At 51.1% G+C, this 21950-nt stretch overlaps 8 protein-coding genes across 8 annotated transcripts; 3 read left to right on the top strand and 5 right to left on the bottom strand.

Moving 5' to 3' along the window:
* Positions 1-1070: 1070 nt before the first annotated feature.
* PEX2_105870 (uncharacterized protein) lies at positions 1071-1265 on the bottom strand (the record flags this gene model as incomplete). Its single annotated transcript, XM_016747855.1, has 1 exon — positions 1071-1265. One exon carries the CDS (start codon positions 1263-1265, stop codon positions 1071-1073), a length of 195 nt encoding a protein of 64 aa, XP_016593342.1.
* Positions 1266-1286: 21 nt separating this feature from the next.
* Positions 1287-2907, top strand: PEX2_105860 (histidine--tRNA ligase; the record flags this gene model as incomplete). Its single annotated transcript, XM_016747854.1, has 2 exons — positions 1287-2567; positions 2632-2907. The coding sequence occupies 2 exons, from the start codon at positions 1287-1289 to the stop codon at positions 2905-2907; spliced, it is 1557 nt and encodes a 518-aa protein (XP_016593341.1).
* Positions 2908-3364: 457 nt separating this feature from the next.
* Positions 3365-4960, bottom strand: PEX2_105850 (putative ubiquinone biosynthesis monooxgenase (Coq6); the record flags this gene model as incomplete). The annotated part of the gene is made up of 2 exons (XM_016747853.1): positions 3365-4731; positions 4792-4960. 2 exons carry the CDS (start codon positions 4958-4960, stop codon positions 3365-3367), a joined length of 1536 nt encoding a protein of 511 aa, XP_016593340.1.
* A 337-nt stretch (positions 4961-5297) lies between these two features.
* PEX2_105840 (sorting nexin-4) lies at positions 5298-6887 on the bottom strand (the record flags this gene model as incomplete). Its single annotated transcript, XM_016747852.1, has 2 exons — positions 5298-6488; positions 6594-6887. 2 exons carry the CDS (start codon positions 6885-6887, stop codon positions 5298-5300), a joined length of 1485 nt encoding a protein of 494 aa, XP_016593339.1.
* Positions 6888-7546: 659 nt separating this feature from the next.
* kexB (kexin kexB) lies at positions 7547-10117 on the bottom strand (the record flags this gene model as incomplete). Its single annotated transcript, XM_016747851.1, has 2 exons — positions 7547-8312; positions 8367-10117. 2 exons carry the CDS (start codon positions 10115-10117, stop codon positions 7547-7549), a joined length of 2517 nt encoding a protein of 838 aa, XP_016593338.1.
* Positions 10118-11777: 1660 nt separating this feature from the next.
* PEX2_105820 (uncharacterized protein) lies at positions 11778-16114 on the top strand (the record flags this gene model as incomplete). Its single annotated transcript, XM_016747850.1, has 5 exons — positions 11778-13104; positions 13184-14460; positions 14515-14640; positions 14698-14900; positions 14968-16114. The coding sequence occupies 5 exons, from the start codon at positions 11778-11780 to the stop codon at positions 16112-16114; spliced, it is 4080 nt and encodes a 1359-aa protein (XP_016593337.1).
* Positions 16115-16898: 784 nt separating this feature from the next.
* On the top strand, positions 16899-18052 carry trr1 (thioredoxin-disulfide reductase TRR1; the record flags this gene model as incomplete). The annotated part of the gene is made up of 3 exons (XM_016747849.1): positions 16899-16920; positions 17006-17905; positions 17970-18052. 3 exons carry the CDS (start codon positions 16899-16901, stop codon positions 18050-18052), a joined length of 1005 nt encoding a protein of 334 aa, XP_016593336.1.
* Positions 18053-18547: 495 nt separating this feature from the next.
* aof2 (putative lysine-specific histone demethylase Aof2) lies at positions 18548-21829 on the bottom strand (the record flags this gene model as incomplete). Its single annotated transcript, XM_016747848.1, has 1 exon — positions 18548-21829. The coding sequence occupies one exon, from the start codon at positions 21827-21829 to the stop codon at positions 18548-18550; it is 3282 nt and encodes a 1093-aa protein (XP_016593335.1).
* Between the last annotated feature and the right edge of the window lie 121 nt (positions 21830-21950).

Here is a 21950-nt window from a genome sequence, read left to right as displayed (position 1 = left end):
AATAGGCGGCAACAATACCAAATTCAGCCATTCGGTACCACAACGCACGTTCCCGCGATGGGGCACTCTGGCTAATCTGGGTAATCTGGCTTCAACGTCTGATCGAAACTCACAATGTGATCTGACCACTTCGCCAATGAGACAAAAAAAAGCAAATTGAACGAGAAATGTGACTCCGTTCCCAAATCTATACGGAGTGCATGGCATGGTGGGGGTGGCGAGACAAACTTGAGCTCTTTCAAGGGGTTCGGTAAAAAAAAAAGACGCATGTTGAAGTTGAGTTTGCCGATATTAAGGAAGATAGGAAAGCAATCCACCTGGACACACCGTAGTCTATCAGTTCTATCGGATCAGATGACGTTATGGACTGTGGAGTAGATCTCGGTTTCCTCCCGAATTGAGTGATTTATGGTATACTTTGTATGTCATGTCTATTTCTACGGAGTACGGAGTACAATGTATGTAACTACAATGTATGTACTCCGTATAATGTACGATATATACGGAGTACCCCGTACCGCATAGTTGTATGATGATCATTGGAATGCGTCTAGGCCCCCAGTCCCAAAGAGGAAAGAGCATTTCCCAAAGACCTCCGGTTCCATTTCCAGCGTAACAAGGCAGATCCGGGGAAAGTCCAGAACTCGGCTATAACGCCCTAAGGCTTAATAACTCTTCTAATAGTACCTAGACATAGAAGTATATAATTGCTTTTTCAATGTCTTTGTCTTTACAAAGTCCGGTTTATTAGTGGGGCAGCATGAACATACAACATAGTAGGCATTTGTAGTTATGTACGGAGTAGGTGGTCAGTGGTCAAAAGGTATGAGAGATCACACCAGGGGGATGTGCATACTTCCAAGGGTTTCCTTGACACATATTGTAACCCAAGAAAGAAAAGAGTAGAGCAGAGTTTATGGAACACTTGGAGGATTGATCCGGATAAATTCACCGGAGAAATAACCCCCAAACAGAAAGAATCACCGAATCAGCAGATGCCTCAGGAGGCCAGGAGATGGTCGGGATGAACCCAATAATTTTGTTTCGCAGCGCCGTTCTTTTTTATGCCGTCAATTCCTGTTCCTTTGCGCTCTGTTCAACGAGCAATTGCCAATCCATTTGGTCCAACTCCGATTTCTCGCCTGACTCATTGCGCTTCCCTGCAGAACCGTCGAGTCACCTCGAATAAAAATAATATCCCTGCCCCCACCATCCCCCACCAAATAATTTATCCCCGCCGCACTCGCCAGTTTTCCTCCTCCCATCGCTCCGCCGAATCAATCACAATGGGAAAAGACAAGGGTCCTACATTCAACCTCAAGACCCCCAAGGGCACCAAGGATTGGGCCGGCTCCGATGCCCTCCTCCGAGATCGCATTTTCACCACCATCTCCAACGTCTTCAAGCGCCACGGCGGTACCGCACTAGACACCCCCGTCTTCGAGTTGCGCGAGATCCTGGCTGGCAAATATGGCGAGGACTCCAAGCTCATCTACGACCTGAAGGACCAGGGTGGCGAGATCTGCTCGCTGCGCTACGATCTGACAGTGCCTTTCGCGCGCTGGCTCGCCATGAACACCGACGTCCGCAACATCAAGCGCTACCACATCGCCAAGGTCTACCGTCGTGACCAGCCCGCCATCAACAAGGGCCGCATGCGTGAGTTCTACCAGTGCGACTTCGATATCGCCGGTACCTTCGACGCTATGGTTCCCGATGCCGAGATCCTGCGTATCGTCAGCGAGGTCTTCGAGGAGCTCGGCTGGGGTGGTCGTTACACTATCAAGCTTAACCACCGCAAGATCCTGGACGGTGTCTTTGCCGTCTGTGGTGTCCCCGAGGACAAGCTCCGCCCTATCTCCAGTGCCGTCGATAAGTTGGACAAGATGCCGTGGGCGGATGTGCGCAAGGAAATGGTCGAACAGAAGTCTCTTGACCCCGAGGTTGCGGATCGTATTGAGAAATACGTTATGAACAAGGGCTCGCGCGAACTGCTCGACTCCCTCCTAAAGGATGAGGCCCTCAACGCCAATGCCTCCGCCAAGGCTGGTCTCGAGGAAATGGCTCTGATGATGGACTACCTAGAGGCATTCGGCGTGCTGGATAAGATCTCATTCGATATGTCCCTTGCCCGTGGTCTGGACTACTACACCGGTGTCATCTACGAGGTTGTCACCGAGGGTTCGGCCGGTGTGCAGGCCGACGCCCCAGAGGCACAGAAGGCTGAGAAGTCCGGCAAGAAGGGCAAGTCCAAGCAGCTCTCCGAGGATGATGACCGATCCAACGACCCCACCCTCGGTGTCGGCAGTGTTGCTGCTGGTGGTCGCTACGATAACCTGGTCAGCATGTTCCAGCCCAAGGCGCAGATCCCCTGTGTCGGAATCTCATTCGGTGTCGACCGTATCTTCTCCATCACCAAGGCACGCATTGAGCGCGAGCAGAAGTCCGATGCCCTTCGCAGCAGTGAGGTCGACGCCTACGTCATGGCCTTCGGTGGTAAGGGCTTCAACGGAATGTTGAAGGAGCGCATGGAGATCTGCCAGAAGCTGTGGAGCGCTGGTATCAAGGTAAGCCTTCCATTTCCGTCGACTACTTGTCTATAAGAATATTCACTAACATGTATGTCTCCAGGCTGAGTTCTCCTACAAGCTGAAGCCCAAGCTGCCCCAGCAATTCAAAGCCGCCGAACAAGGCGCCATCCCCTTCGGTATCATCCTCGGTGAGGAAGAGCTCGCCGCTGGCAAGTGCCGCATCAAGGAGATGGGTCTTCCCGACGGACACCCCGAGAAGGAGGGTGTCGAGGTTGAGATTTCCTCCCTCGTTCCCGAGCTGCAAACCCGTCTTGCTAAGAAGCAGCAAGGTGGTGTTTCCTCCCTGGCACAGCAGCTGCAGGGCACAAGCGTTTAAGTGATTAAACAATTGTGGGTCTGCATTTTTCATTTTATTTTCCTTTAGAGCGTGTTTTTCAGAGGGTTTCTATGTTTCCCTAAAATTATGTAGATCTCTTGCATTGTCGGGCTTGGGGCTCGACGGCCTATCAAAAGAACTGGGGGGTTTATTCTTCAGAGAAAAAGAACTAGAGATATTTTTCAGAGATGAGGGTTGATGTCTTATAGTACCAAAATACCCAATTCATTGCATTTCCCCTGTGCTTTGGTTTGATACAACATTAGGAGGCTTATTATATGACCTCACAACATCTATATATATCATGAGATTCTCAAAGCGGTTCAAACCGTGTGTGAAAGACAAAGGCACAGCCTTGGAACTTGGTTATAAAAAAAGGCTTTCATATAAAAACGACTAGAAGTACAATACACAGAAGAAAAAGCTATACATATACACACACCCTTCACAACATCACCTAATACCCCTCAGCATTCTTCATCAAGAACGACTTAACAAAAGGCAACCGATCAACAACACTGAGTCCAATACTACGCGCCCAAGTAACAGGCCCTTCCCCAGGGACATTATACAATTTATGCAAGAGATCGCAAGCGCCGCCAATCTTCGCATTGGGCAAGTACCGCTCAGACGAGTATCGCTCGAGAGTAAGCAAGTCACCGATATCCATGCCATGCGAGACAGCATACTGAATAGTCTTCGAGAGCGAAGCAACATCCGCCAGGCCGAGATTCAGGCCCTGTCCAGCGAGCGGGTGAATGACGTGCGCTGCGTCACCGACAAGGGCAATGCGTGGCGAGATGTACTGCGCTGCGTGTCTGAAACGCAGAGGGAAGGAAGCAACTGTTCCTGTCTGCACGCCTGTTGCCGGGGGAGGGATTTGGGATGGGAGGGGTGTGTGCTGGGCGCGCCAGGTGAGTTCGTCTTGGTGGGACGGGGTTGAATCAGAGGTGGAAGAGGATGATTGCATTCCCATCATGTAGGTTAGGTCGTTCATGTCAAGACGGAAGGCGGCGTTGACCATTGCGAGGAAGGCCGGGGTTGGGAGGGACTTTAGGTAAGCTGCGTTCTCGGGGGTTGTTGACCAGACGAGGGTTGCGTGGTTGTTTGGCAGGGGGAGGAGGGCGATTGGGCCACCGAGAGCGGGGAGGAAGCGCTGGTAGGCTGTGCGCTTTGAGGCCGGGAAGGGTTGGGTTGCTGGCTCTGCGAGAGCGAGGGATGCGACGATGCCGTGACGGCCGTAGTCCCAGCCTTGGGTTGGGATGTCTGCGAAGGAGCGGACGGGGCTGTTGATACCGTCTGCACCGACGAGGAGACGGGCAGCGATGCGCTTGGGTGGCTCTGTTTCTGCGGCTGGGCCTGTGGGCTTGACGGTGAGGACTGGCCAGGCTGAGAGGTCGGGACCTTCGGGTTTGAGATCTGAGCCGTTTTCGATGGATGCGACTGTGGAGTTTGAGAAGAGGGAGAGGTTATCGTCGCCTGATTCGGCGATTCGGCGTAGCAGGGCGCGCACCAGGTTCGCGTTCTCCGTCATTGTTGCTACAGTGCGCATCTCTTCGAATGGGGATGTCTCCATTGACCAATCGAATGATATTCGGGATCCGGTTTGGCCGTCCCAGACCTGCATGTCCTGGTATTCTTGCACGCGGTTGACATCGAGTTGATCATAGGCGCCAATGCTACGCAGGAACGAGACGGTCGAGGGGGTCAAGCTGCTGACCCTGTTGGAGAACTGGTTCGGTTCAAGGTCCCAAGCTTTGGCTTTGCGGAGATCTTGGCTCTCGATGAGGGCTACTTTGAGCTTCGAGGTAATAGGCGATGCTCCTGTAGTAACATTGTATCAGTATATATCTTTCTTATTTGCGTTACATATGTTATACATACGAAGTGCGGCCAATAACCCTAGGCCCGCGGGCCCGCCTCCAACACAAACCACATCGTAGAGGTCAGGAGAATCCGATTTAGACGCAAATTGCCGCCGACCGGCGCTAATGCCATGCCGGCAGGTTGGGCAAACATACGGCCGAAGCACGGCTCTGGAGATTGGACGCATTGTGTTTGGTGATCCATTGGAAGTTGCATCGGATGATCGAAGATAGACATGCGGTGCAAACAGTACAAACAATATTAACCGTGCATAGAGCTCCGGGGTTCTGTCCACGCTGGTGATGGGAATCCCTCTTCTTTTATGAACGGCTGTTAAGCTTTTAATGCATGGAGGTTTGGTCCATCGCTATTGAATTTGACTTGCCTGAGTGGCTGCATATCTGAATAAATGAAGATTTATGATGGTATTGCGGGTATGAAACACGGAATAAGCTAGCAAAAACGAAGACATGAACTGCTATATCAGACTCGGTAATGACTTAAGCATGCACAGACCGAAATAGCTAAATGGCTCCGCTAGCAGGCGCATCAGAGTCATGTCCGGGCTCAGCTTCGCCCTCCATCTCTGCTACAAACCGCTCCCACGTAGAGAGCACGCCCTGGTAGAACTCAATGTGCGAATCGGCGAATGAACCGAGCCCATCTCGGAACTCGACCGCCTTGATACGTTCGAAATCTGCGACTTCACGAATTACTTCCTCATCGAACATCTCGGATGTAGTTTTGGCCGACTCGACCTCGCGGGTTAATTCGTCAATGCGGAGCTCAAGCTTTCGCACACGCTCGCGGCGGGACTGTTCGTGGTCGACGCCGCGCATGTCCTCCATTTTAGAGCGGATGAAAGATGCTGGGGATGAGGTGAGCGGGTTTGAAGCGTAGTAAGCAGTTGGATTGGCAGCCAGAGAGTCACGCTCGGTCACAGCTTTATTGCGGTAATCGACTAAGGCCTCGAAATCGAGCTGTTTCTGTTCGCGTGTCTTCAGCAGGGATTTGAGGGACATGATATACGACTCGGCATCGCGCAGCGAGCCCAAGTAGTTCTGGTCGGTGTGGTCCTTCAGCCCGCGCATCCCACGCGCGGTCTCTTCCACTGAAGCTGCAAAGACCTGTAGGGGCATCTCAATAGCAGGCTCTAACGGGACGAGTTTGCGGAACTGCGTCGCTAGCTCAGCATAGTCTGTCTCCATATCAGATTCACGCCGCGCAACCCGCGCCACGGTCTTCTCCACATGTGATAGGTCTTCGTCTAGCTTATCGGCCTTCTCTCGCACCTCGATAAAGCGCCGGTCTGGCTTGTGCACTTTAGAGAAGGCGTTGACAAAGGAATCAGTAAAGTTATCAAAGATACCAGTAGCCGCACCATCCGACCCGGTATTTGTTGATACCCGTGTTGAGTGCAGGCGCATATGCGCATTCCAGTCTGGCGATTCCAAGAAGATAGTGAGAAGAGGCGCCCGCCGAAGCACAGGGTGAAGCGTCAAGCGTTTCAAAAATCGATGCAGCGACCAGGCTCGTCGCGTTGTGAACTCCGGCCCGAACCGGTCTCCCCGCACGTACTCCATCTTGTGCTTGTCCGGGAGCGGCGGCACCGCGCATGCTGGGTACTCGCGATAGAGCGTCTTGTATAGGAAGTAGAAGTCGGTGAAGCGCCTCCGAACGGTAAATTCGGGCTTTTGGAATGATTTGAAGTCGGTCTAAATATGTCAGTTATTATCCATTTGAGGGATACAGATGTCGAGAGGTCAAGGCAGCAGTTGCACCTCCACTCCCCGACAGTATATGCAAAAAAGAAAGCATACATGTGTGGTAACCAGATACGAGATATATGCATCTTTTGTCCCGTCATTTTCTTTGAGCGGAGAGTCAACCTGGCACTCAAGAACGCCATCGCCGATGCCCGCCAGGTCGACGGCGTCGGCTAGCGGGCCGGCCTGGGGCTCTTCTTGGGCGGAGCTCATTCTCCGCTTGCCATTGTGGTCGTGGTGAGTTTCACTGGATTCTGCAGCATCTGTACTTGCAGTTGTCGGCCGTGAGACATCACTGTCTGGGTCGTGCTTCCAAGACACACTGTCAAAGTCGTCATGTTGATCCATCGTGGGGGCTTGTCGGTCGGCCGTGGTCAACCGGCTGATAGTTATTGGAACCCCAGTGATGCTGAGAAGTCAATATCTGCAGGAAATGTTTGATCAAGGAATGATAGGGACTGAAAAGGACAAAGAGGTGGAATAGAGGGGAAAGTTTGGAGGTTGGAGCTGAGTTCAATGATCGCCGTTCCCCAAGGCGGAGTTCCCGAAACGGAACGTCATCATCGCTTTATTATTAGAATCAACACAGTACAGCAGTCATCTAAATAATTTATGCTTTCTACTGCCTTTGTGTACATCTAGAGAGACATAAAGATATCTAAAAAGACCATCAGAAAATACAGCGCAGTGCGCTTATATATAATATCTCCAATACCATCTCGCGCTAGATAAATCAAGCTATTAAAGTAAAGAGGCGCATATGTGGCCGACTATTTTTATCTTTAGTATTCCAGTGATTCCTTGAGAATTAGTTCACATCTGATAGAATGATCTTTGTAGTATGCACAGCACGCTTTTGGATTCCTGTCAAATGGGAGATATACAGACAGACCCTAGTATCCCAACCCCGTCTATTCCCTGCGAAGGATAGTCTCCAATTTCAATCACCGAATCAATATAGCACATCGACAACACCGAACAAGATGCAAAATGACTTCGACATTAGATTAAGGTTTTTCCTGATGGGGGCCACCGTGGGAGGTTCCATCTTTGCCGTCCTTTTCCTGGGTATTGCCCAGCCCATCACGATACGGCGCATCATCATCATCACTGAACATTTCCTCGTCACTCTCTCCAGCGAATGCATTATACAGTTCACCACCACGACGCTGTGTTCGACCAGATGCTCCAGTCATCGGTTGCATCTCATCCTCGTCCTCAATCATTTCAAACTCGTAGTCATCGTGAGCAGTGGTGCGACGACGCTTAATTCTCTGCAGCTGGAAGTAGACACCCAATCCAATGAAGAAGGTAATGATCATGACCAAGGATGCATAAATCCAAATCTGGGTACGCTTTGAAGCACCAAAAGTAGGAAGCCAAGAGGATATATAACCTGAGTCGGCAGAGGCAGGGGAGGAGGTTTCAGCTGCACTACTGGTAGTGTTGGTGGGAATCTTCACATCTTCAACTGGTGTGGGATTTGTGGGGGTTGGCGTTGGCTTTGCATTCACAGGCCGGTCATGATGGTCATCCGGGTTGGCAGGAGCTGCGGTCTTTGTTGGAGCCGATGTAATACTAGTTGTGGCTACATGAGCATCTTCGTAAGGATGATCGTCGTCATGTTCATCGGGCAGGGGGTGAAGCTTTTGTTTAGCTCCGTCGACGGCCTCACCCCACAGATTGAGTCGCCAGTCAATGAATGTGCCGGAGAATTCATTGACATCGGAGTCTTTCACGATGATAGACCACTCGCCAATAGGAGATTCACCCCTGGAAACAAATTAGCAAAAGCATATATCATGGAGTCAGAAGGACAGCACATACCAATGAGCAACGGACATGAAAGTCCAATCCTCATACCCAACTGCCATATTATCCTTTTCGCGGGCAACGCTCAGGTGACTAACAATTCCAGCAGGGCTGCGCAGCTCAACGCTGATATCACCGCGGCGGGTGTGGTTGACATTCATAGTCACAGTGACATGTTCCAGTTTGGCGACGTTGGCCTCCTTCATTTGATCAGCAGTTACCGTATACTGACTGAGCAGACCCTGATTTCCCTGGGGAATGTCTTGATGCACTCGCAGCCATGGAGAGTGGAACCACGCTTGTGGTTTCACGAGATCCCAAGTCTTAGCAAGCTGGACCATGGTATACGTATCGACCTTTCCGAAACCCCAGTCATGGCTGAACTTGCGGCCAGAGGGCAGGACCTGCCAGCTACCGTCGTCCTCGCTCACGGGGATCGCCGTCTCCACCATCAGGTATTGTAGATCACGCCAGGTCAACTCTGGGCGTGCGCTGAGCGCGAGCGCCACGCTGCCTGCAGCCAGCGGACCAGCCGCAGAGGTACCACCATGCCCAGAGAAGCACTTGTTAGCACCCACGTCGGTAGTGTGAATATAATCACCGGAGCCGCTACTGTATGCGACCACGAGTTGGGCCGAGCATGACTCGGAGTAAGAAGGGTGATTCCCTTCTCGGTCAATGGCACCAACTGTAATACTGTAGATACTGTTGGTATACCCATCGAAGTTGCAGTTATCCCCGTAGGCTGCACCGTTACCGGCGGCAAAGACATAAACAGAGCCTTTACCCGCTCTGCCTTTCTGGATGCCGTTGGCCATGGCTCGCTTGATCAAGATTCCAGGCGCATCCATAGTAGCACCATCATCGATGGGGCCCCACGAACATGAGTATATGTCGTTCGTTTGGTAGGCGAAGTTGATAGCCGCCGCTTCATCGACATCATCGATAGGCTTGGACAAGATTCGGATGCCTGCTATCTTGCTGTCGTACGCAACACCGACTCCACAAACATCATTCTTTGCCGCCGCGATCTCACCGCAGCATCGAGTACCATGCTTATCGTCAAGCAAAAGAGGGCGGGGGTCCGGGAGTCCCTCGTTGAAATCCCAGGAACCCTCTGGGAGGTAATTGGGTTTGAGATCGTTGCTATCCATGTCCAACCCATCGTCAACAACTGCAGTGGCGACGCCCTTGCCGGTTATCCCCTCCAACCACAATCCTGTCACATTGAGATCGTGTCCGGGCTGCAATGTGTTGACAAGGTGCCATTGTTCTCTGAAGATCGGGTCAGTGATCCCTAGAGATGACATGGCCTTCTTCCGGAAAGCAACGACCTGCGCATCTTCCCTCTTGTCCAGCGTTTTATAAGGTACGGAGACCGGCGGAAGTCGTTTTTGCAATCGTTGTCTCGCTGGAGCAATCTTATGCGACCATAGGATTTTGTCTAGGGGATCATCACTTGTCTCACGAGAATCGATTCCACCGTCGGAGCGCCGCCGGAGCTTTCGCCTGGTCCGTAAATCATTCAGCAAGGTGTCAAACTGAGCCGTCTGCTCCCGCGGCAATGAAAAGGTGTGGTGGCCATCCAGTTGGCCAATCTGGCCCTCGTGGCGTGCGCCGAGGACCTGGGCGATGTGGGAGGGAGAGGTGGTGTCGTCAAGGTGGAGGGCGAAGAAGTCGCGGGTTTCTTGAGACCGAGGATGGAGGTTTGCGGATACCGCACCAGCAAGGCCTAGGGTGGCGGTGATGCCACTGACAATGCGCATGATGAGGAATCAATTGTTTTCGGTCTGTGTTCGGTCGAGGAAAGGGATTAAGGGAGGGTTGTGAGGTTCGAGGTATCTAGCATGCGGTTGCCATCGACAGTTCCGGACCGTTGAATAGCGACTCGATGAGTTGTGGTAAGGGGTGTAGGTGGACAAAAAGGAAATAAGCTCCAAGATGCTATTTCCGAGATTTCAATAATAGTTGTCAAGAGGAGGTTGTAACAATGCAAGATACAAGGTACCAGGTAAATAGGAGGATCGTCAGAGGTCACCCACACGGGATCCTATTGAGCCTCCTGACAGGTCTATTGAGCTCGACTTGGTTTATTCGGACAACATAAGCCTCTTTCTTTATTAATTATGGAGGGAGGGTTTTAGAGTCCTAAGGCCACGGTTTCTACTCCACTCCGTGCTTTGTACTATATTACTTGCAAGATAACTAGCTCACTAGTTACTAGTCCAGGCTTAGCTTACGTAGGTACAGCCAGGTAACCCGACTATATGCGCATACGTAGCAACATATACGAACGGGCGCAAAAGATACATTGGGATTTATGGCTCGACTGCTTAGTATTTGAGTGTTATTTCATCAATTAATAGCATCAACTGCAGTAATCGAATAATTCAAGTCCTTGCATGAACAACATAGTCTTCTTGGCCTTCCATTTTCATTGTCAATCTCTTGCCGCTTTATGATGGGTAGAATTGAGCACGCCCTGTCGTTACGCAGTACCCTGACTCCGGACTGAAATTTACTCTGCCACTGAGCGTATTTAAAAGCGGCACCTAAGATAGGATAACCATACAAAGTACAACAGAACTTCGAGCTACTTAATAAAAATATATGTTATTTATGTTACTTATGTGCAATAACCATCCTAGGTAACTGTGAAACAGCCCATAGATTCCTACAACATACATCGTAGTTTCCAGGTATTCTATATGTACTCATACTCCGTAGGTAAACAAGTATGTAAGTCTAACAATAGCTCATTCCAACACCCATACCAAATTTAACAATCATGCTTAATTCTACATATTCTAAATTTCTATACATCTATACATCTATGTTTCACTTTTTGATATTTTATATTGATCCCAACGTCGTATAATCGTGCATAAGTATTGCTTCTCTAGGGATCAAAGCCCTTGATAAAGCCTTCGTATTACAATGGCCCCGCGCGAAGGCTGGGGATAACCAGCCACCGGGATATCGGATGTATAGACCTTGCCTTGATTTTTTTTTGGTTTGCTGGACTTGATTGAAATATTTTTCTTCTTTTTCATCTCATCTTCTACCATCTCATTGATACCCCTATCCTAGTGTTGACCCGTTCGCCTTTTATACCGGCCAACTTCCCTGTCACCGCCGCGTGGACCTATACCCCCGCCCCAACTTGGCTTGTTGCCTGCGAATCAGCTCAGGCCATGGTATGGTGACCCTGCGTTAGGCACCAGATCAAGTCGCATTGAACCCGTTTCATCTATTTCGAGAAAAACCAAGTACAGCAATTTCTCCTAAATCTGCTTGGGCTGCCTTTGGGACCGACATTAACGATATTGGTTCCAGTTGGGTTCGCAATTGCACATACTTGGCGCCCTATCTACGCATCTTTTTTCTCGATTATCTCCTTAAGCTTGGGCGCAAACACACAACATCATGGCTGCTATGGCAATGCGCGGATCGCCCGATATATCAAACGGCAGCTCCAACCCCCACATTTCTAACGGAGCGCAAAGAGCTCCAGCAAGGCGCAATCGCAAAAAGGCTTCTTCCACAGAAAGCTATGAGCACGAGGCAGAATTCGATGACCCGAACACAGCTCAAACCAGCGGAAGAGATGCCCATTCGTCGTCAGGACAGGTAGACAGGTCTTTCTCAGCTAGAGCCCGAAACCAGCCCGAGGGAAACCTGAACTATACAACCCGCAAGCAGATTCCTCCTTCGACCTCAGATTTATCAGAAGAATCAGCCACACCGCGAGGTCTTCCCACAGAGCCCTATTCCCCAGAACCCCGTGCAGACATGCCTGAGATTCATGTTCAGTCACCACCGCCTGCACCGGGTGTGTCTTCGCCTCCGACTCGGTCCAACACCACACGATCGGTCCCCGCCAGTGAATCGCGGCGAGATTGGGCATCAGAACGATCGCCCCTTCAAAAGTTGGAAGTAACTTTGACTGGAATCAGCAAGGAAGAGAAGCGGGCACGAGTACAACAGGCGGAAATCAAAGCCCGAGAGCGACTTGCGCGCAAGAAAGCCGAACAAGAGAAAGCCGAATTGATAGCAGCAGTGGCTCGCGAAGCATCAGCACAACGTACGCAGCCAGAAAGTCAACCAACCTCCGGCGCAGCCAGAAGGAATGAGCGAAGAGATATCCCAATTGGGGATGGCATGCGAAATGGACATGCGGGCGCACCACCACAACAGCGACAACCAGAAAACACAGCTGTGCGTCACAACAGGACAGTTTCAACAAATCCTCAATATCCATCTTTCCGCCGTCCCGAGGATCCCCAATTTACGCGCGCGGAAGCCGCTATCCCATCAACAGCTAAGATAGGCAATGTGCCTAGAAGATCAGTCACAGTGAGCGGACCTGCCGCAAAACCAACCTCTGCCAACAATATCAGCCACAGCCGCTCGATGTCCCAAGCAGGCCCTCGACCTATGCAGGCTCCCTCTGCTCTAAGAGCGGAGACAACAGACGAACTTTTAACACCACCCCGTGCGCCTCAGGATAGTGCCGAGTCGCAGGTCAAGCCCAAGAAACAGTCTGTGTCTTTCAATGTCCCGCCACCTACGCCCCCACCAATCTTTGAGTGGAGGAATGCACAGCCTGCTCGGCTTGCAGCTCCTGACTTTGATTTCCAGAATTTTGATATGGAGCGCAGCAAAGCGTGGTGGGAAGGTGGTGGTAGCAAAGATCGCAGAAAGAGCAGGGCTCTTCCTAAGAACTACAAGTCTCCTGCTCAGAAAGTGACAGGTAAGATCCTCCGCTATCCTGTTTTGAAGCTACATTTCTTGTCACAAAATCATGAAATGCACATACTAACGCCCACTAGGAATGACTGAACACAAGAACTTCCAACCCAACCTCTTCTTGCGATGTGGACCTTTGCTAAGATACACGGGTATCAGACGAATTAGGGTTGATGGATCCAGCGGCCCCATTGACAAAGACATATGGCGAGGATCCATCATGATAGTGACCAAAGATTCTCGCTCCGCCTACGAGACTCCACCTACACTGAGACTGTTTTCTCAGCCGATGGATCTTCTTCCTCCTCCACCCGTGGAGATCAGCCATGAAGATGGAGTGCAACTGGCTCCCGAATATGTCGACCCAACAGCCGGGCTCATGAAAGTTGGCCGTGATGGGCGGCCCCTTTATGTGAAACCAGTTGAACATATAGAGGAACAAGTCGATCTATCGTTTGTCGAGAATGACGATGGCATCTACGAGCTCTCACCTAGCATGATCGACTATACCAGCGAAGGCATCAAACAACCTATGCCTTCCAACCGTATGCATGCCGTCGACGGCGAGACAGCGAGTCTGCACCGAGACATCCCAGGAGCCCGCCTGTACGCCGATTCCGCAAGAGATGTAACATTCTGGCGATTCAACCTAGAGGTTGAACTGAGCACAACCCAACAGCGAATCGCCTATCGGATCAACCAGGGACCCGCCTTGGGATTCTGGGTGCCCCCGGCCGGAGAATCCATGAACATAATGTTCCACAGCGGTAACGGGTTCACCCCCTCTGCGGATTCTGATAGAGTCTGTGGGCCCGACCCGCTCTGGCGAGATATTCTTAATGAGCATCAGACTCGTCCGTTCCATGTGATGATTGGTGGAGGCGATCAAATCTTCAATGACGCGGGCATCACTGAGTCAGCATTCTTCCAAGAATGGATTAAGATTAAGAACGCCGCTGAGAGATATGGGGCATCATTCACACCCGAGTTCCGGGCTGAGTTGGAGCAGTTTTACCTCGACCGCTATGCTGCATGGTTCTCCCAGGGCCTTTTCTCGTTGGCGAACTCTCAGATTCCCATGGTCAACATGTGGAACGATCATGAAATTTTTGAAGGCTTCGGTTCTTACCACGATGATTTCATGCAGACAGCTGTTATCTCTGGAATTGGAAAGATTGCTTTCAAATATTACCTGCTGTTCCAGCACCACAGTGTCCCTGACGAAACAGAGACAGATGAACCCAGCTGGCTTCTTGGTGCTCATCCTGGCCCGTATATCGAGCAGAAAAGCCGAAACCTGTTCATGTCTCTCGGCCAAGGAGTTTCATTTTTGGGTCTTGATTGCCGCACTGAGCGACGGGTATGGTCACTCCAATTTTGATATCTGTTGGACTATGCTAACATCTTCTTGCAGAGCAATGAGGTTCTCGGCGAAGAGACCTGTGATTTATTGTGGGACCGCTGCCACAGGGAGATTATGAAAGGAGAGACAAAGCATTTGATCGTTCTTTCAAGTGTTCCTGTTGCTTACCCCCGAGTGGTATGTAGTCCGATTGCTTCTGTCTTTGATCAAACCCAAAATTAACCTTGACTCCAGGCAATGCTCCGCAATTTCATGAACAGCCGCAAGTCACTCGGCAAGGCTGGAGTACTTGGTGGGCTTGTAAATCGATCTGGCGGAAACGTGGAGGTCTTTGATGACCACTGGGCTGGCAAGCACCTCAAGTCCGAGCGCACATGGTTGGTTGAGGATCTTCAGGATTTGGCCGCAGAGAAGTCAGTCCGGATCACAATACTCAGGTAAGACCACACAATTTGCTTGACAGCAACCCGGTTTCAAACGATATAAACTAACTTAATCATTCAGTGGTGATGTCCACCTCGCTGCAATCGGGCAGTTCTATTCGAATCCCAAATTGAATATCGCCAAAGACCAGGATTACCGATACATGCCGAATGTCATCTCCTCTGCTATTGCAGACATTCCGGAGACCGATCTCATTGCGGACATGCTCAATAAGCGAAATACAGTCCACCACATGGACTCGAACACAGACGAGGATGCCGTCCCCATCTTCGTTCAAGATGTGAATGGCAAGGCCCGAAACAACAAAAGATTGCTACCTCGGCGAAACTGGTGTTCGATCCGTGAGTATAAGCCCGGGTCTACTCCACCTGATACCCCTGAGTCAAAGATGATAGAGGCCCCACCTCCTCGGCCAAATAAGCTGCAGCGAACATTGTCGCTTGGTCGTGCGGACAAGGGGTCTAGCGAGAAGCCTGGTATTCTCAGGCGCCTTTCCACCCGTGGACCACCTCCTACGAGGACCATGAGCTTCAATCAAGGCGACGAGACCGCTTTCAATCGACGTGCAAGTGTCGATGGGCCCGCTCAGCCCCATGAGAACGGGGACAGTTATTTCCCAGGCACCGGGGCCGGTGCACCTCCCCGACCCGGCAACTTCCACCGACGACCAACGAATCTTAGCCAAAAGGCGGCAAAGAAAGCCGCCAAGCAGGGAGATGACGGCGCAGGCGTCTACATCAATCTCGAAGGGGGACTCTCTATCACTTTAAACCTAGAGATCAGCCCACAAGACCCATCGGGTGTCACCACCCCCTACCGACTACTCGTTCCGGCACTGCACTACAATGGGACCGAGTATGACCCGCCCCCAGCGCAGATTGTCAAGGGCTGGAGAAAGTTCCTACCGCGCCGCAAAAAGAACGAGGGGGGAGCAGATGCACAGCATGAAGCAGAAGAAGATTACAGTGATGACGACGAACAAGACGATTACGAGGACCACGACCTTATCAATAATACCCGCGCTAACGCCGCCACTAGCCAACAACATCAACCACAGTATGAGGGATATCCTGGGAGTGAGGAGGAGGATGGTGATTCTGAGGGCGAAGTCCCTCAACATCTGCCACCGAATATGATGGCTGAACACTCCCCCAGTCCCGAGGAGCATAGCCGTCCACGAAAAAAGAAGTGGTTTGGCGTAATCTAATGTACTATATTGACATGATTGTGTCATAGACATTGGCTGGTGACATTTGTTTTTTGCGATGTGATGATTTGTATGGATTTTTATGACTTGGAGTATTATAGTGTTTTGTGTTTGATGTATGATTCCCCAAAATCCAGCGAGGTTCGAACCGACATGATGTTTCTATCAAAAGATGTCTCAAATAGAACCGAAGTATATAAAATTCGGGCCGGAAGATGCGCTAGTGGCGTTGTCATTCAGGAGGTAAACAGCCCTGGACCGGCCAGGGCAAGACCTCGGCTCCGATGTGATTACATCTGCGGTCTCGGCCTCTCACGTGACATATGCTTAGAAAGCTCCAGAGCCTCGATGCTCAACATGATTCAGCCCACTTGAATTGTCTTGAAATCGCCTTAAATCGCCTAGTTTGAACAAATTATCCCTAATCTTGTGTGGTCTGGAAACCTCGGAAAGACAAAGAATCCAATCGCATTCTGTTTTGAGGTTCCAGTCTCTCTGATCTAATTGTCGGTTTATCAATCAACTTCACCTATCACCTAATAATCCCGGTCTCCACTGCCCCTCCGAGAAAAGATATTATAACTCCCCTCCCTCTCCTCTTCCCTCACTTCCCAGAAATACCTTCAAGCTGTTTTCCTCCGCCTTTCGTCGTTTTCCCTCCCTTCGATCCATTGGATTGACTGCCACTGCGGCCACTACCATTCACCAACAATCTCCTCCTTCGGCCTCGGTCTTCTCTAAATCCCTACCGACGCCGTTGCGCGTCAATTCCAACACCGCCAGAATGGTTCACTCTAAAGTAGTTAGTAAGTGGTTCCTTGAGAGGATCGAATGATCCGAGATCACCCAATTTCCCCCAATATCAAGGTTCTAACCATTTTCACCTTACAGTTATCGGCTCCGGCCCTGGTGCCCACACTGCCGCCATCTATCTCTCACGTGCAGAGCTCCAGCCAGTCCTCTACGAGGGCATGCTCGCCAACGGCACCGCTGCCGGTGGTCAGCTCACTACTACCACCGACGTCGAGAACTTCCCTGGATTCCCCAACGGCATCGGCGGCGCCGAGCTGATGGACAACATGCGCGCACAGTCTGAGCGTTTCGGTACCGAGATCATCACTGAGACTATCTCCAAGCTTGACCTCTCCTCCCGGCCCTTCAAGATGTGGACCGAGTGGAACGACGACGAGGGCAGCGAGCCCGTCCGCACCGCCGACGCCGTCATCATTGCCACAGGCGCCAACGCCCGCCGTCTGAACCTCCCCGGTGAGGAGACCTACTGGCAGAACGGAATCAGTGCCTGTGCCGTCTGTGACGGTGCCGTGCCTATCTTCCGTAACAAGCCCCTCTACGTCATTGGTGGTGGTGACTCCGCCGCTGAGGAGGCCATGTTCCTCGCCAAGTACGGTAGCAGTGTCACTGTTCTTGTTCGCAAGGACAAGCTCCGTGCCTCCAAGGTCATGGCTGACCGTCTCCTTGCCCACCCCAAGTGCAAGGTCCGCTTCAACACCGTCGCCACTGAGGTTATCGGTGAGACCAAGCCTAACGGTCTCATGACCCACCTCCGTGTCAAGGACGTTGTCTCTAACACCGAGGAGGTCGTTGAGGCTAACGGTCTCTTCTACGCTGTTGGTCACGACCCCGCCAACGCTCTCGTTAAGGGCCAGGTTGAGCTCGATGACGAGGGTTACATCGTCACCAAGCCCGGTACCAGCTTCACTAACATCGAGGGTGTCTTCGCCTGCGGTGATGTTCAGGATAAGCGTTACCGCCAGGCTATCACCAGTGCCGGTATGTTCACACTCAAGTATTTCCATTATCGTAATTGCATTTCGCTAACTCAATGTTTTAATAGGATCTGGCTGTGTCGCTGCTCTCGAGGCTGAGAAGTTCCTCTCCGAGACTGAGACTCACGAGGAGGCTAAGCCTGCACTCTAAATACCTATACACCTCTTTCCCCACCTTTACCTCCTATTTCTCGTTACGATACATGAAAACATGGTGTTTTGCCCGTGTATCGAGGATTCTTCTTGCTTCTAGACTTATATCTGTTTCATGCGATATCTCATTTCTAAATTCCCCGCATATTTCTTTTGTTCCCTGTTCCTTTTACCCATGTCTCGTGGAAGAGGAAATCAAGTGGTCTTTGTGGTTTTATATCAGTTGGTCTACTTGGGATGCCTATACCCATAGAGATAGAAATAGAAAAAGAGAAGCTCCCATATCATCTTCCATATCTTCAATACTTATCAGGTTCTCTCTCTTACTTATCTACATAAGCAAAACTGTTTGCATTAAAATTCTCATTCATTGATATCAATAACGCTGAAAGGATACTCATCACAAATAGTCTCTCTCAGAGACGAATTACCTTCTTTTCCCTAACTGTCTACGCAGATAGTCTACCCACCGCCATAAAACGCCGATAAATGATCATTCCTCTGACTTCACAGCAGGTACAGCATTCGTAAAAGCAGTAGCAAGCACAGGCACCAACGGCGCATTTTCAGCAAGATACTCCGGCATAACCCAATCATCAAACGGATTCTCCGCACACCAGCGATCCTTAACGATAAAAGTCTTCCGCTCCCACTCAGCAACGTCAACCTTCCATTTATCCCAAGCCTCGGCATTAGCACAACGGTTGATCTCCGTCTGCTCGAGGTAGGGTGCTTTCTCAGCTGGCGTTGCAGAGCGCCACATCTGGCCCAGCGCGGCGCGGATCTCGTCGCGGGGAGCCTTTGCGTTGGGGTTATTTGATGCTGCGCGACGGGCTTCGTCGCATTGGTCGCGGCAGCGAGCCCAGTAGTCCTTTTGGTAGAAGAGGAAGGGGTTTAGGCCTGATTTTGCGGGGCGGGGTGGTGCGGAGCCGAGTTCGCCGTAGATTGTTGTCCATAGGGCTTGGTCGTAGGCGTCGCGGCGGGTTTTTTCGGTCGAGGTAGGTTTGCGCGAGGTGGAGGTTGAGGGGGGCTTTTGTTGGGTGAGTGTTGGGCTTTCGGTGGAGGAGAGGGAGGAGCTGCCTCTTGTTCTTGTTTTCTTGGTGGTTGCGCCATTTGGCGTGGAGGATTTGCTTCGAGTTACTTTTGATTTCTCTGGGACGAGGGGGTGAGGCATTATGATGGGCCCGGATATCGGCTCGATTATTTCTGCTGCTGCGCGGAGGCCTGAAAGGTATGCTCCGTGGACGGTTGCTGGATGGGTGCCGCAGGTGGCTTCGCCGGCGAAGTGGAGGTTGCCGATTGACCGAGCCATCAGGTCGTAGTCATCCGGGAAGGCTTCTGCGGCCACGTAGGAGTAACTGCCGTATGTGAATGGATCCTGGCCCCAGCGGGTGATGATAGTCTCTAGAGGATCGGGAACTGTGGTGTGTTTGAAGACGTTTCGAAGTTGACCGGTGACTTCTGTAATAATTGCTTCGTCGGATGTAGATTCTGCTTGGTGAGCTGCATCGCCAGCCATAAGGGCAATCAGGCATGGGAGTCCTGTAGTCTTCATGACATTCCAGAACAGATAGAATCGACCGCGGTTTGCCGCATAGTCTTCTTGGACCATGGAAGCAGGGTTGTTCGGTTCACGGAGTAAGCCAAACATATCTCGCTTGGTGTCCCAGAACGGCTCTTTGAACACTAAAATGACCTTGTTCATGATACCGAATCCCAGCCTGTCAATTGCGCCACGCTTCCAGTCCGGAAGAGGAGGCTCGAATTTGATTTGCTGCTGCTTTAGGACCCCGAGGGAACCGGTGAAGACGACATGATCTGCCAGGAACTTTTCTCCATCCGCGCACTGGACAACTGCCTTCTGTTTCTTGCTGGACCCAGTTATGTCGTAAGAGATATCGGTGACGATCTTGCCGGTGCGGACATCGAGCTTTTCTGGCAGCATGTATAGCCCGTACGGTAATTGCTGGTAGCCACCAATGACCTGGGAATGCTCACCCTCGAATTCATTTCCGATGTCCTGGTCCCATCCCGATAGGCTAAGTCTGTTCACGTTGGTTGCATTCGCGTACTCGAGGTTGGCGAAATGCCAATTCATCAAACGCATATCCTTCGTTGTCACTGGAAGCATGTCTCGATATTGTTTGACACCCTCGTCCATCACGGCACCGAGAGTCTGCGCCTGAGATGCCTTCGCAATCTGGTCTAGCTCAATAGTGTCGTTAACGGTATATCCTGGGTTAAGCTTCCATCCAGTTGTCTGGCAGGTCAAGGCTGCCGGGTCATCTTCCGAATTTCCCGCAAGATCACTCGCCACATCGACGGATGGCTCATTTTCCGCAGTCTTGTGTTTTATTCCTCGTCGAACTCGCTTTGTGGGGACTAATAAATCTATTGTCCCAGCTGCCCTCGCCTCTTCGTACTGTCGCACAGTGAGTCCGTCATCCACCGCTGATTCGCGGCCAGCATCGATCATCTCGCGATCTCCCTGAGCGGTTGGAACAATCTTTGCTTTGTGACGATAGAATCCAGTTCGATCGAGTAAATCATTGTAGAGCTTTTCGGCCATCGCGTCCTGAACCTCGTTCACGGGTGATCCATCAATATCGTAAATCGTCGATACATCCCGTATTTTGTGGTAGTGAAGTGCCAGCTGGCCGCGAACTATCTGATCCAGCGGGTTGCCATGATCGAAGCCGACAATGATCTGAGCACCCATTTCCGCCTTTGGAACAAGCCCATCAGGCAGGGTTTCCGACTTGAGACTGTGCAACGGATGTGAATAAATGCGTCCACCGACTCTTCGACGTCCCTCGAGAAGAACGACTCGGGGCAAGGCATTTGAATCACGATACTGGCGAAAAAGACTCTCCAATTGACGTGCACACCCCAAACCTGCCATTCCAGCGCCGATTACAACAATTGTAGGTCCTTCTTTTCGTCTTCCGCGTTTGGGTTTCACCGGAGCCAATGGAGCCTCCACACAACCGTGGTTAATGTAGCCATTTCGCGCGAGCCAGTCGTAAGCAAACGAAGCCAGATTCATCCATCGGTAATCTTTGGCACATCCGAGTGCTTCTTCCCTGGTGACAGCCACCATGGGATTCCTCCCCCAGAGTAACAGTATTCCATTTCGTATGTTGAGGTAGATTGTGACGTGAACGTGACAAAGGTGATCTTGTAAGAATTCTTGTTCTTGTCGGTGGAGAGTATATGGGTTCAGCCTTGATGCATACGCTGCTCTAACGCACTGCTCGCCGTAAACAGAGGGGTGGATTTTTGATGGGATGGACGATCGAGGTCGACATTTAGACAAATCAACGTTCCCGCTGTCCAATACATTCGGCCCAAACACAACTGACCGCGTAGGAAGAGACTGTAGGGGATTGGGAGCAGGTGATGTAGATGCTTTTATTTCAAAGGAAGATGTCACATCGGTTGAGGTTGTCGACTCATTCGGGGTGCTACTGCTCCCACCAGCATCCAGCCTCTCCGTTGAGCCAACAATGTAGGATCCATCAGATAGGAAGCTCTGCGACTTGGTGTTGTTGTGTTCTAGATTTCCCAAAGCAATTGACGCTGAAGCTGCTTCGTAAGCCTTGTGCGTGATGCGCAGTCGCTTCGCAGGAGGTCCAGATAGTTCAGTCTGGTCAGATAGAAGGTGTTCTTGCCCCTGCACCGTGATCTCAGGATTTTGGACATATTGATTCATGTATGATTCCTGATCCGGGGGGATTTCGGCCGCCTGGAACCTCATGGACGCTGCGCCATACATGTTGATGCACGGGTATCTGCAGGCAGATCTTCAAAAGAATGTGTCGAGTATGACAGAAGGAGAAAAGAAAGAAAATTCCACGCCAATAAAGACGTGGCTTGTGAACTCGAAGATGTGATGT

Source organism: Penicillium expansum, assembly GCF_000769745.1.
Source record: "Penicillium expansum strain MD-8 chromosome Unknown contig362, whole genome shotgun sequence".
In the NCBI taxonomy this organism is placed as follows: domain Eukaryota; kingdom Fungi; phylum Ascomycota; class Eurotiomycetes; order Eurotiales; family Aspergillaceae; genus Penicillium; species Penicillium expansum.
Note: the sequence above shows the minus strand (reverse complement) of the source record. Positions and strands in the feature narration are given on the sequence as shown.